The sequence below is a fragment of the Ictalurus furcatus genome, chromosome 19 (genome assembly GCF_023375685.1).
Source record: "Ictalurus furcatus strain D&B chromosome 19, Billie_1.0, whole genome shotgun sequence".
Lineage (NCBI taxonomy): Eukaryota > Metazoa > Chordata > Actinopteri > Siluriformes > Ictaluridae > Ictalurus > Ictalurus furcatus.
Genome location: NC_071273.1, coordinates 19,557,499 through 19,571,278, shown reverse-complemented (window position 1 = coordinate 19,571,278; position 13,780 = coordinate 19,557,499). Strand labels below are relative to the sequence as shown.

Below are 13,780 nucleotides of genomic sequence, written 5' to 3'. Positions count from 1 at the left end.
AGAGTGACCGCAGGAGAATTTCAACATGGCCGCCATCAGCACCATCATCATACCTCATCAAAATACAAGCGCAAACACCACTTTTCCAGATTTATATGTAAAAAAATCTAATCTTGTGTATTTCAAACAGGCCGTATAAACAACCATGATGAACTTATGAAAAAAATAAAATCCCAGTTTTTGTTCTGATTACCTACCAAAACCCAGGTAGAACTAGTCAAACTTGTGAGATATCCCTGCTGAAGGAAAAAAAAAACATTAGAAACCCTCATAGAATTTGTAATGGTTATAATGGGAAGTGTATTGGTTTTAATGGAAACTGTAATGGTCCCTGTGGGTCTTTATTGGTAAATTGTTGCCTTCTATTTGTAGCGATTTGTCTAGTGGATACCATTAAGGACCAATAATGGTAATGGTTTATAATAGGTTTTGTAGTGGAAACCATTTGAATTTCTGTAATGGTTTCTATTGTTTTTTTTTGGGTTTTTTTCCCCAGCAGGGCAGGTAGAATTAATCAAACTTGTGAGATATGCTGTATAATATATTATTGTACCATTTCCTTATTTACTTGATGGAAATGAACCAGTAAATGTTTACGATTATCAAATTGCCTTGCTGTTATAAGGTATTGACAAAGTCAAATAAAGTACGCAATCATACGGGCTAATAATGACAAAAATACAATGATAACTTGGATAATGTGTTGTGATTTCTACCACTGTAGCAAACAAAACAACGATGACAAAAGATTTTGAAGAAAAAAAAAAAAACAAAACCCATTAGATGCCCTCATAGAATTTGTAATTTATTTTATGGTTATAATGGGAATTGTATTGGTTTTAATGGAAACTGTAATGGTCTCTGTGGGTCTCTACTGGTAATATGTTGCCTTCTATTGGTGGTAAGTTATGTCTAGTGGATATCATTATGGGCCTACGTCATTAATATATCTTACTACATATTTTAGCAGGGCTGGCTATGCTCCATGGATGCCACTTGGAAACCCACTGGTGTAGAGTGCAATCTGTAAATCTGAGAGTTATTAAAGAACCCTTTAAGAACAAGAAGGTCAGGTAACTGTTTCCTAAAAAAAGACTGGGATATATTCTTATGTATATGAACACTGTTCTGTAGTGGAGCGAAACTTACCATCTCACCCGTGACAGTAGTGTAATTGAGTTCCAAGTAGAACCCCTTTAGATGGTTAACTATACAAAGAAATCCTTAGAAACTACACGAGTGTATGACCATGGAAACATCTCCAATGGACGATATACTCTCTTAAAGGCTCTTTGGTTTGTCGTTCTGGCTTAACCCTTAAGGTTCTGTGTGGAACAGGGGGTTCTTCCCTTTCAGAAAGGCTTCCAAAGAAAACCTTGTAGTAAACTAAGAACCCGTGAAGAACCTGCTTTACAGCATATAGCATCTTGGGGAATATATCTAAATGGGCTCCGTTCATTGTCAGCATCAAGTGGAGATGATCTGAGAACTTTAAATCCAATTTCTATTATTTGAGTCCAATTTCAGTCCCCATATGAATCCTCAATATCAGATTGGTTTCAATCTTAACATCCTAAAGCTCAGATTTTGCACATTTACACATTTCAAATCCAGCACGCTATACATTTTGGCAGTCAAAACAAAAATTATTCTCGTATGAATACAGTGAAGCAGGGAAGTGGCGGCATCATGCTGTAGGGAAGCTTTTCAACACCAGGGACTGGGACATGGTCAGAGTTGACAGTAAGTTAGACAAAGTCAAATACAAGGCAATCCTTTTAGGTCCTTCAAGGTTCTAGCAGAACTGTGTAATAGAGGGTTTCTCTTTCAGAGAGGATTCCAAGTAGAACCTCTTTAGGAAGATAACCCCTAAGGAACCAGTTTTATTAATCATGTACAGCAAGATCTGAGGGATGACCGTGTCTAGGCATGTCCATTACAATACATCACATGGATCTGATCAGGAATTTTCAAATCCCTTGTGATCCCGATCATCATCAATTCCCATACCGATCCTCAATAGCAGCGAAGAGTACTTATTAAATATTCTGAAGGTATGATTTTGCACATTTCAAATGCAGTACTCTACTTTTTAATAGAAACAAAAAGCATTGAGTCAAAACCATCTTGGAAGTCATGTCCTTTAAATGCATATGGCTAAAATAGTTGATTTCTCAGTAACCTCAGGGTTTCAGATTGATTTTAAACCGTACAAGTGTCTTTGAAAGAGATTATCTACACCTGCTTCAAAACAACTGACTTTCTAGATGTGTGCAAATATCATGCACCCACAGCACAAAACCAATAAATAATTAGTTAAAACAAGGGACAATGTTTTTTTGATTTAAGCCTAAAAAATATATTACATGATTGACAACAGAACCTAGCTCAGAAGGAGAATGGGGGCATAAAAATAAATATGATATAATATACATATAATATCAAGCAGGTTCCCAATACATAGTGCTTGGCCCCCCCCAAAAAAAGGGTATTCCCAATACATAGTGCTTGGCCCCCCCAAAAAGGGTATTCCCAATACATAGTGCTTGGCCCACCCAAAAAGTGTATTCCCAATACATAGTGCTTGCCCCCCCCCCTCCAAAAAAAGGGTATTCCCAATACATAGTGCTTGGCCCACCCAAAAAGGGTATTCCCAATACATAGTGCTTGGCCCCTTCAAAAAAGGTATTCCCAATGCATAGTGCTTGGCCCCTTCAAAAAAAGGTATTCCCAATGCATAGTGCTTGGCCCCCCAAAAAAGGGTAGTCCCAATACATAGTGCTTGGCCCCTTCTAAAAAGGTATTCCCAATACATAGTGCTTGCCGCCCCCAAAAGTATTCCCAATACATAGTGCTTGGCCCCCCAAAAAGGGTATTCTTTAAGCTGGATATAATTTATTGCAACAGTATAAATGTATAAGCGTGCTGTTTGAGTAAGAGAATGAATGCGCACTCCAAGAACAACACACTCTCTGTAATCCTGCTCCTATAACACCAACCCACCTCAGGAGACGGTACCGTGTGAGAGGACCACCATGTTAGAAAAAAGACACTGAGGATTTATTTGAGTCATATCTGAAGGTTTAAAAAAAAAAATTGCATTAGTCAATAGTTAATACAGAAATAAACAAATGGCACATATTGGAGTTTCTAATTCAAAACGTTAAGTGGTGTTTTGAGGAGACAAAGTTAAATAAATTACTAACAAACATAGAAATCTGGATATTATGTACAAAGGGAGTTATCAGAACAAAAAAAAATCTACAATTCAAATTTTATGTTCAACATGACAGCGGAATTACCCTATTTTACACTGTATGTGTGTACATACATACATACATACATACATACATATATATGTGGATGTGTTAGTTTATGTATTTTGTATTCGGAGGTTTAAAAAAAAAAAAAAGGGGGCGGGGGGGGGGGGTGACACTTATTTGCATCCTCACCAAGACCAGCTAAATAGACGCTTTCTAAATAATACAGATGGAAACTCCTCTATGTACAGGACTGAAGCGAAAGTAACAGACCGTAGCTAAAAACACTGCTTCGGACAATGACAAGGTGTGTGATTGGAGATCAGGTGACCCTGAGCTTCTGATTAACAATTCTAAATAAAATAATAATAAATAAAAAATAAAAAAAAAAAATAAAAAAAAAAAAAAAGAAAAAAAAGGAAAGAAGCTATTTTAATGTAGGGTCCATAGATAAGCACAGGTTGCCAGAGTTATTAAAAACTCCACCAAATGACGACTTCAGCGGGTATGAAAAGATTATTAAATATGGATGGGCCACTTTATTTAAAAAAAAGAAAAAAAATATATATTCCAAATCAGCCTAATGACCGGTGTAAACTTGTTGAAGTGGAGATCCATCAAGAGACCACTTCACCTGCTCATGTGCATGACATTTAAAAAATAGATATTTTAAGCATAATTTAAATCACCACAACACAACAGATCCTTACATTGTTAAAGTTAATAGTGGTTCTTATTGGTTTCTGTAAACACGCTAACGTGAGAACTGGCATGTGGAGGAGTTAGGAATGACTAACATTGGGATAGCGGATATATACTGATATTTTTAGATCTGTACATGAAACCAGGTAACCGTAAAGATCCTTCATGAACCGTTGAAAGGACGTCGTGCTTCTGTATGCTTCGGGATCGTCGCTGTTATGAGTGAAAAGGAATCCAAGCGCGGTGAACAATCATGATTTACAGGGAAATGGGCGTGTCTTAAAACGTGGCGTGGAATCTGACAGTGTAGAGCTGAAGTGATGCTAACGGTGTTATAAAGTCATTGCTTGGGTCATTGAGGTGCTGTACTGGGCATGCTCAGACCCCTGCATAGCATTCTTTATCTGGCAGTAGTTTGGAAGGAAGAAAGGGCACGAGAAATTTGTATTAGTGACGCCATGCCTCATATCCACAGAGCAAAAGAGAACATCCGGGAGGTGTGTATAGTGGTTGGACTACTCATGTCCATGTCAGTCTTTCAGGGAGTTCTTTGTTTAGGCTTTTTTTTCCCCCTTGCTTTTTGTAATTTGTTTTTATACAAAAACACTGAAATGTGGTGCAGTGCACCTTTTTTTTTTTCTTTTTTAATAAGATCAACGCCGTTTTCTCTCTGCGCCATCGTCGGCTGAGAGCCATGGCCATCACCCATGTGTCCAATCACAGTAACGTCTCTCTTCCACACACGCCTGCCTTTCATCTAGGCATCAGATAGGCAACTCTGAATACTGTCCATCCACAGCTGTGCGTTTTGGCTGTCCTGCGCACAGAAGTTGTACACTCGTTTGGTCGTTTTTAGCTGAGGAAAGAGAAAAGAATGAGTCGATCAGCTTCGGATAAACCTGCAACGCATCCGATGATGAATCCAATACTAAAATGGATTGTAAGTGCGATAGTTAAGTCGATATTTACACGAGGAAAGATACACGAACACCTTTTTCCTCGAGTACAGGTGTCCGAGACGGAGTTTTATTTCGATAGCATCAAGATCTAGCCTTTAACACTGGCACTTGCCTTTAAGCCCCAAACAATCAGGGGATAGAAAACGCGGACTTAAGAAGCAGATCAGGTTTTTCTTCCTTGCTGTCAAATGTAATATAACGCAACAGAAACAAGATCATTTAAAAATGAAATGAAAGATTAAAAATAAAGACTAACATGAGGATATTAATGAGATGCTGGTAAGCAGTGAAATAATAATAATAATCTTAAGAGGAGTCGGGTATAATCCCAATCTAAATAACGCATAAAAACTTTTATATTCATTTATTTTAGTTTATATGCGTTATTTTTTATGGATGAACAAAAAGCACTGAATTAAACTACAGTCCTCAATTAATAATATACATTCTGGTGTGTGTGTGTGTGTATTGGGTGCTTTTCTGTTTTGGACAAACAGTTCTGTAAAGTTTTAGTCTGAAGTTTATATTTGTAACACTCAGTTTGTGGATTTTATTTTAAATAAACCAAAAAAAAAAAAAAGTGTACTGAAAGTTTGCCCCGCGCCATCTGATTAATCGAAAAAATAATCAGCCAACTAATCGATTATGAAAAGAATCGTTAGTTGCAGCCCTAGTTGTTCATGTTCTCCGTAAAAAGAATCGTCTTCAAGATGAGCAATGTCTCCGGCGTCCTCTGTGTGGAAAAACTTTTTTTGTGCACTTTAAATGAACTAAACTTAATATCGCAGCTCGCTCAAGCTAAATAAATAAATAAAAATAGGCTTCAAAATCTTGAGTAACTGAGACATGGCTCTGATTTGGGGACACTCTGCCCAACTATGAATACGGCCCTTAGTGCATGGTCAATCGCACGATTCCTGAAAACCAGAAATACTCACATCGAAGAAGGCTTTTTCCTCTATGTTTTTTGGGGCTCCCATGGCAGGAGTGCCCGGGATGACAAACTCCACCTCGGCCAGTTCAATAACCCCCTTGCACTCTTTATCCTGCCTCGCCTCGTAGTATCTCAACTGATAAAAGTAAAGAAGAATGACACACACACACACACACACAAAAAAAAAAAAGTCAGAGTAAGTGTTGGCATTCCTTCCATTTCCTGACTTCATTTGATTTTATGAGTCATCGATCATCTTGGCATTTTCGACAGGCTGCACACGTACCTGGTGTTTGGTCTTGTCCAGCACAAACCAGCGTGGCTTCCACGGTTTCAGCAAAGCTCCTCTCTTAAATAAGATTCCTTCAAAGCTCCTGAAAATAAAAGCAACACATGGTGTATTTGAGTATTTTTTTTTACAATGTTTATGAATACGTAGCAAACATGGGAACACATGCTGGGAACTGAGGTTACGTTCTCGAATTCTCCGTCAGAAGGTGTTGATTAATCGTCTAAAACAGCAGCTCTGACAACAGTTCTGACTGCAGATCGCGGTTTTAAATAAAAGGCGTTCATTCTACTGTTTTCCTTTCCAGAGAAACTTGTACGCAAGACGCTCCACGTCGTCGATGACTAATGAGAAACAAATGCAAATACGTGTTGCTGTGTAGCAAAGCAAGACGTGTGGACAGCAGGCTACGCACCGGTTCTCACTCTCGGTGCTCCTGAACTGGGAGTAGAGCGTGCTGGTGCTGGTGCGGTTGGTGGCGGGTGTGGAGGTGGCACTGGCCTCGCACTCCAGCGCCAGGTTGATGGAGGAGCCGACACCGCTCTCCTGCAGGTACATGCCCTGAGTGCGTCTCTGGTGGGTAAGGTTGGATGACATGAGGAGCGAGCTGGAGAATGAGGGCTAGAGAGAGAGAGAGAGAGAGAGAGAGAGAGAGAGAGAGAGAGAGAGTGGGGTCAGTGAAGATTTCTCCAGGAAACGCTGCAATTATTATTATTATATTTTCTTAATTCAAAGCTCATGTCTATCTTCTTTTTGCTACATATACACTACCGGTCAAAAGTTTTGGGACACTTGACTGAAATGTCTCTCATGATCCGAATAACCTTTTGATCTGAAGGTGTATGATTAAATGTTTGAAATCGATGTCGAAGACAAAAAATATAATCGTGCCAACATGTTCATTTCTTTCATTAGAAAACATTTTATTTACAAATAAATATATTTCTAAACGGATGACTAGGAGCGAAATATTCTGAAAAGCAACCGATAAGAGTCGGGTGTCGGTGTGAACTCCTTTAATACTGTTTAAAAAGCATCTCGGGGAAATTCCTCAAGAAATCGGTCGAGAAAACGCCAAGAATACATTTCTGGAAATTCTCGGCAAAAAGGGCGTCTACTTTGAAGATGCTAAAATGCTAAATTTTTTGATTTATTTTGGATTTTTATCACAACATAATTCCCATAGTTCCATTTGTGTTACTCCAGAGTTTTGATGACTTTATGATTATTCTAAAATGTGGAAGAAAAAAATAATAAAGAATGAGTGTGTCTAAACTTTTGACCAGTAGCGTATATATATTTTATTTATTTATTTTTTTCCTGATATAAGATATGACTCAGCTCATGACAAGATCTAAAATTCCCACAGGGAGTTACACGGTATTTGTTCGCATAAAAATCATCACTCTGTACAGAACACTGTCTGTTCTCAAAAGCCCAATTTGGATCGAATCCATTTTAAATGAGGAGGTGAGGTAATTATTACAGGAGTATTTCAGGGGCTTCTTCTATACCTTCTACAGTATAATAAGATCAGTAGAAATAACCCCAGGTAATACATATATCTTGTTAGCAAGATTCTGTTATTTCCTGTGGGGGCGGGGAAATAAAAAAAATGTTCTTCAGTATAGAGACACTTCAGGAAGTGCACGCTGTTTTCTGTCGTCTCCTTTCAAAACCGAAGCGAGACCAAATAAAATCTACACGTTTAAAAGGAATCGTCAGAGAAGTGGTGCTTCTGGGATTTTTCGGTAAGATACCGAGTTCCTAGCACAGGTAAAACTTACATACACGTTACGGTCATGTGACCTACTAACGATCAAGTGCAAATCGAAGTCTCCACAAGCACTAGAACACGCTCTAATGATGAAGGTCAAAACAATCCGTTTGTATTAATATTTATGTAGGATGCATGGAATTTGTTGCATCTCTGTGATTCGTGCCATCTTATCCCGTTTGAATAAAACGTCTTTGTTCCTTACCCGACTCTCCAGTTTGGTCTCGGTGCGTTGCGTGTTCTTTATCTTATCCCACGTCTCCTTCCATCTCTCAGAGGTATGTCCAAGCTCAGCCTCAAGGCTCTGCAAATCCTAAACGCACATTTTTAAAAAAAAAAAAAAGAAGAAGAAGAAGAAAAAAGACATGAGGACTGCACATGCAATGGTGTCATCCGTGTCCCGTAAGCACTTGTCCTCTCACTGATCTCAGAACAAACCTGCAGCAGTTTGGTGATGGCGTCCGGCATCACTTTGCTCAGGCTGTCATAACAGGGCCACACCACCTGCCTCTGTGATTTGGGCGCGGTCGTCTCGACTCTCTCCTCATCCGGCCCCTCGGGTTTCCCTCGCACCAACTCCCAGTCGTAGGACGGCCCCTCGGAGAGCGTCTCCTCCGTGTAGAAGTCCCACACCTTCAGGTTGGAGATGAAAGTGTAGGGCTTTAGGACCTGGGGAGAGGAACAAGAAATGGTGGAGAAAGTTAGGCGTGCTCTCTGAAAGACATAGCACTTTGATAGAAAACGTGCATATCATCTGAACATCTTTACCTCGTCTTCTTCTGGAGAGAACATGTAATTGTAGAAGACGGGGGTCTTCTTGTGCAGACGGTCGATGTAATCCCACACGGACTTACACACCTGAGGGTTCTTCCGCTCTCCTTTTTCCTCATACAAAACACCTATAGAGAGGACATGAAGCATTCGATGCAGGAGCTTATTCATTCATGATGTGAAAAAAAACCTGTTTGAATCACATACAAATGCACCCACATCGCATTAAGAAAAACTATATACACACACATCACCGGTCACAAGTCTGGAGACACCTGACTCTTGATCTTAAAAAGCTTTTGATCTGAAGGTGTAGGATTAAATGTATGAAATCGGTGTTGTAGGCAAAATTATAATCGTGCCGACATATTCATTTCTTTCATTAGAAAACGAAGATTTTATTTACCAAAAATATTCATTTTAAACGGACGACTCGGAGTGAAATATTCCGAAAAGCAGCCGATAAGAGTCGAGTGTCGGTGTGAACTCCTTTAATACTGTTTAAAAAACATCTCGGGGAAATTCCTCAAGAAATCGGTCGAGAAAACGCCAAGAATACATTTCTGGAAATTCTCTGCAAAAAGGACGTCTACTTTACAAATGCTAAAATATTAAATTATTTTGATTTATTTGGGATTTTTTATCACAAAATAATTCCCATAGTTCCATTTGTGTTACTCCAGAGTTTTGATGACTTCATTGTTATTCTAAAATGTGGGGGGGGGAAATAATGAATAAAGAGTGTGTCTAAACTTTTGACTGGTAGTGCAGGGAGGAAATATATATTATATATATATATATATATATATATATATATATATATATATATATATATATATATATATATATATATATATATATATATATAAAATCAACATGAAGAGTATAAGGTTTGAGGTGACTGAGACCTGAGACTCACCCAGCTCTATACGCTCGTAATCAGAGTCCAGCAGAAAGGTCCGGAAGCGATTAGACACATAGTGATAAGCCAGGAACTTCAGATAGTACTGACTGAACTCAAACTCCATAGGGAACTGATGATGGATCTGGAAAGAGCGGAGTGAGTGTGAAACACTTTAAGCTTCTTTAACCGATTTATAAAAGCACCATAAATGCACACCGTCCGCGTGTATGAGGACCCCGATGAACAAAACCTGCAATACTGATCTGCCTAACGTCCAGCGTTAAACAGTACCTGGTGCACGCAGTCGAGGAACTGCAGGAAGACGGGCGTGAAGCCGCTGCTCTGGCTGGCCAGCGTCTGAGCGCCGCGGTGGCTGAAGCGATGGCCGAACGACAGCCACTCCTTCTCCACCAGCAGCCGGAAGCCGTCGAACGTGCGGTAGTACGGATCTGACAGCAGCTGCACCAGAGACACCACCTACACAGAATACCACACGGAGCTCAGATCCTGCACTTAACACAACGCCGATACGGTACAAACACGGCACCTGCGCTTCAACCGTACCTGAGTGGTGACGTCCCATCCGTCCTCCAAGCTGACCATGACCGAGGAGCCGCTGTCTAATAACCCCACCACCAGAACGGACACCTGAAGGAGCCTGTGAAGCTACAACACGAAAACACAAAATGTATTCTACCACACATAAAAGAACGTCTGGGGGCTTAGAGTGGAGACACTAAATTGTATGTTTATTGAAAACGGAAACACAAATTATATTCACTGCCCTACCACTAGAACTAATCACTCCAAAACGTACTAAAGAAAAGGTCAGGAATAGAAGTGTGTGAAAGTGTGTTTTACCAGATTCATCCATTCAGACTCCTCTAAGCAGTGGTGGAAGGACATGTTGGGATCGCTGGAAGGACAGGAAGGAACGCAGGCCTTCATCAGCTTCTTAAAACTGTTCTTCACCTGCCGGACGTCGAACACCTCAATGGGTACCACCTCCCACTGCTGGAAGGAGTCCTGCTTTCCTCCCTGCGCACGCACACACACACACACACACACAACCAAGCTCAAGGTTATTTTCTTATAATGCTTATAGGACAGAGGTTCAGTGGACATCATTTTCAGCACAAACAATCTAGGTATAGGGAAAAACTCAAGGTCCTATTTCTAGTTTTCGAATTTCTAGAATAAATATAAATTCTAGACTTTCCAAACGTTTCCATCTGCACAAGAGGCGTGGAATATTTTAACCGAACAAGGTTAAACTGCGATTTGAAAATGTAATATCAGCACATACTGTATCAGGGAGGAATACAATACAGCAAAACGCAAAAAGTCACATTTTTATGTCACATTTATCTATGGAAGGAGTTCCCAGTGTCGGTTCTTTCCAACAGTCAGACGCGACTTTAAAAAAAACAAAACAAATCAAAACAAAAGCACTGTGACTGTGGTCACCATGTATCTGTTTGTTTTGTGTGTGGATTTTGCTCATAATACTCGGATGGCCATGTTTGCCATTTCGGACACGCTGTACAAGAGGAATAAAACACTTCGGGACATGCTTTAACAGGAAAATACTCGACTTCGGGCTGGCAAGAGTAACTTTATTCATTACTTACTACTAATATACATACGCATTGCTAGAATTAAGCAAAACATCTACAAATGGTATAAGTGAAGTGTTAAGAGAAAACAGACAAAATGGAGGAAAAGAAGGCTTCCAGGATAACGTTTGCCTTATTAAGAGTCTTTGATGGCAGAACAGAGAATGATGCTAGAACGGTAAAGTTATTTCAGCCTGCCGGGTCGAGTTTTCACGGTACCTTGAGCTGGTTCTTGTCCCCGATGATATAGAGATACGCTCTTTGCTGGCGGAGGAAGTACGGCTCGGTAGGACCGCCGTTTGCCTGAGGGCCGTCTTTCACTGCTAGCCGGTTCCCCACTTCAGGATTATAGCCAGTGAGACGCCCGCTGCCCCGGATACTGCCCCACTTCCCTAAATCACACACACACACACACACACACACCTCTTACTTCACGGTATGGGATGTGCAGGCTGTGCTTACGCAGAGTGCAATCTGAGCGGGTGACAGATTCGAGTGCATTTCTACATTCACATATCGGCAGCGAAATCAGCGTCATTCTCGATGCAATCAGAGTGTATCGACTCAATCAATCACAAACAACATGTCAGACAACAAGAGCACTGCCAGAATTTCAGAACACAGTGGGTGCCGTGCAAAGAGATGCCAGGCTAGACAGACAAAACAGAGATGATTATTTTTTTGGACAGGACTGGACACAGAGCTCAAAGTGAACGGTTAGCCCAGGGGAAAAAAATAAGACAGCGACGCTGGGTGGGCACCAGCTCACACACGCTGACATCACTGTTAAGAAACCTGATTGGTTAGATTGGAGAGCAGGGGGTCAGGGTCTACTGTACCTCTGGGTGAGCTGCGGGCCTTGACTGAAACCTTAGGCTGAGAGAGGGAGATGACCCTTGCCCTCTGACCCAGCGCTAGGGCCGGAGAATAAAGAGATACCCGTTACTGTCGGCACATATCCTAGCACAGCTATGCTAAAAACTACTGCTACGCTAAAACACGCTATGCTAAACCACGTTATTATATTGATTACTCATCTGAAGTACAGCTGGATCGTCTATCAGAGCTGCTGTTATAGAAAATTAGTTTTATAGTTACGTGCCTATTCTTAACAACTCACTCATGGGCAGTTGTACGGCAGAAAGATTACGCAGCGAGTTAAAGAAAAAAAAAAAAAATCAAAACCCTGTTGATGAAGCTTACTGTATTTAACATTTATGGAAGGAGTCTCCAGTGTCGGTGCTTTGTACCGGTCAGTAAGATTTCCGACACGGGAAAGCCTTTACAGTTTCTCAGTAACGTGCCAAGCTGAGACTATTGTCTTATTAACTTTAAGAGAGAAAGGCGAGAGGCTGCTGAGGGAACGACACAACGTTAAACATAACTACAAACGGCTAAAAGCACGTGGTTGATTACTTTCCCATAACAGCGCGGCCCAAACTGTTTTATTCCTTACACAGAGTACAGCTATGCTATGTCAGACGTCTACATGATCACTACCTGTTCAGTCTCTGCTAGGTCGGGTCAACTAGGCTAGCATGTTTACACTAGACTTTATATTAAACAGGAGCGGATGTTACAGGCACAACACACATTTCCAATTCTCTCACACACACACACACATTGTAAGAGCTCCCTTACCTCCTCGACTGAAGGTTCCAGGCACATCCTCTTTAGTGCCCATAACTTGCTTCATAAGAGCTCCAATTTTCGGTTGCCTCATTTTGTCGGATGAGTCTAAAAAAAATAAAATAAATAGAAATAAATAAATAATAATAATAAACTTACAGCATTTAGATGTGTAGTAGTCTCGCGATCCAGATCTCTAGCTTTTGTGATAGTTTTGTCACTAAACGTGGCCAAGAATCACCTACATAATCAGGAAAAGGCCATGTGACTGACAACCAGCCAATCGCAAACATTTCCTGGAGCCTGCTGCTAAGTTTCCTTGAAACTTTTTTTTTTCTTTTTCTTTTTTAAAGATGTTACACTGTGAACTTTTCGAATTCTTGCTCTATTTATTGCTCATAAAAGAGTAAACATATACAGTATGTCAGGGCTGCTCGATTATGGCAAAAATCATGATCACGATTATTTTGGTTGATATTGAGATCACGATTACTCATTGATTTTGGAAACATCATGCATTTATTTAACTTAAAAAAAAATAAAAAATAAAAACATTGCATTTTTAATAGTGGATTTCCTTGAATACAATTCAACTGGAAAAATTCCGTAAAGCAAAATTAAATAAATTTGTTTAATAAAATAAATTAAAGTTAGAGGAGCAAGTCACGTGACACATTTTGGCGAATTGCATCGCCAGAAATGAGCTTTAAACTTCCATAGCCAATGAAATTCTGTCTCCTGGTTTAGATCAGCCTGTAGTTTCTGCGTGAGCTCTAGAAAGGATATTTAGACCGCATTTAGACCAGCTGTTATGACGCTAGAGGAAATGAGCTTTCCAATGATACTAAAGGTTATTTCTTTTTGTTCCACATCGGACTTGTTGAAACCAGATCGTTTCCAAACGGATGAAATGGTTTTATCTTTCTTCTCGACCAAAGG

At 40.1% G+C, this 13,780-nt stretch overlaps 1 protein-coding gene across 5 annotated transcripts in view; it reads right to left on the bottom strand.

Moving 5' to 3' along the window:
- Positions 1-2,574: 2,574 nt before the first annotated feature.
- sbf1 (SET binding factor 1) overlaps positions 2,575-13,780 on the bottom strand; it is a 70,217-nt gene continuing 59,011 nt past the window's right edge. For 3 of the 5 annotated variants that reach the window (XM_053650840.1, XM_053650841.1, XM_053650842.1), the window contains 14 exons: positions 12,854-12,949; positions 12,052-12,126; positions 11,432-11,604; positions 10,458-10,634; positions 10,161-10,262; positions 9,888-10,073; positions 9,612-9,738; positions 8,690-8,820; positions 8,360-8,590; positions 8,127-8,234; positions 6,560-6,765; positions 6,142-6,229; positions 5,860-5,991; positions 2,575-4,818 (listed from right to left, as the gene is read on the bottom strand). In XM_053650840.1, coding sequence (XP_053506815.1) covers positions 4,720-4,818; positions 5,860-5,991; positions 6,142-6,229; positions 6,560-6,765; positions 8,127-8,234; positions 8,360-8,590; positions 8,690-8,820; positions 9,612-9,738; positions 9,888-10,073; positions 10,161-10,262; positions 10,458-10,634; positions 11,432-11,604; positions 12,052-12,126; positions 12,854-12,949 — 1,931 coding nt within the window. In that variant the 3' untranslated portion in view covers positions 2,575-4,719. The remainder of the gene's footprint in view (positions 4,819-5,859; positions 5,992-6,141; positions 6,230-6,559; positions 6,766-8,126; positions 8,235-8,359; positions 8,591-8,689; positions 8,821-9,611; positions 9,739-9,887; positions 10,074-10,160; positions 10,263-10,457; positions 10,635-11,431; positions 11,605-12,051; positions 12,127-12,853; positions 12,950-13,780) is intronic. The other 2 variants (XM_053650844.1, XM_053650843.1) reach the window with 2 other exon arrangements.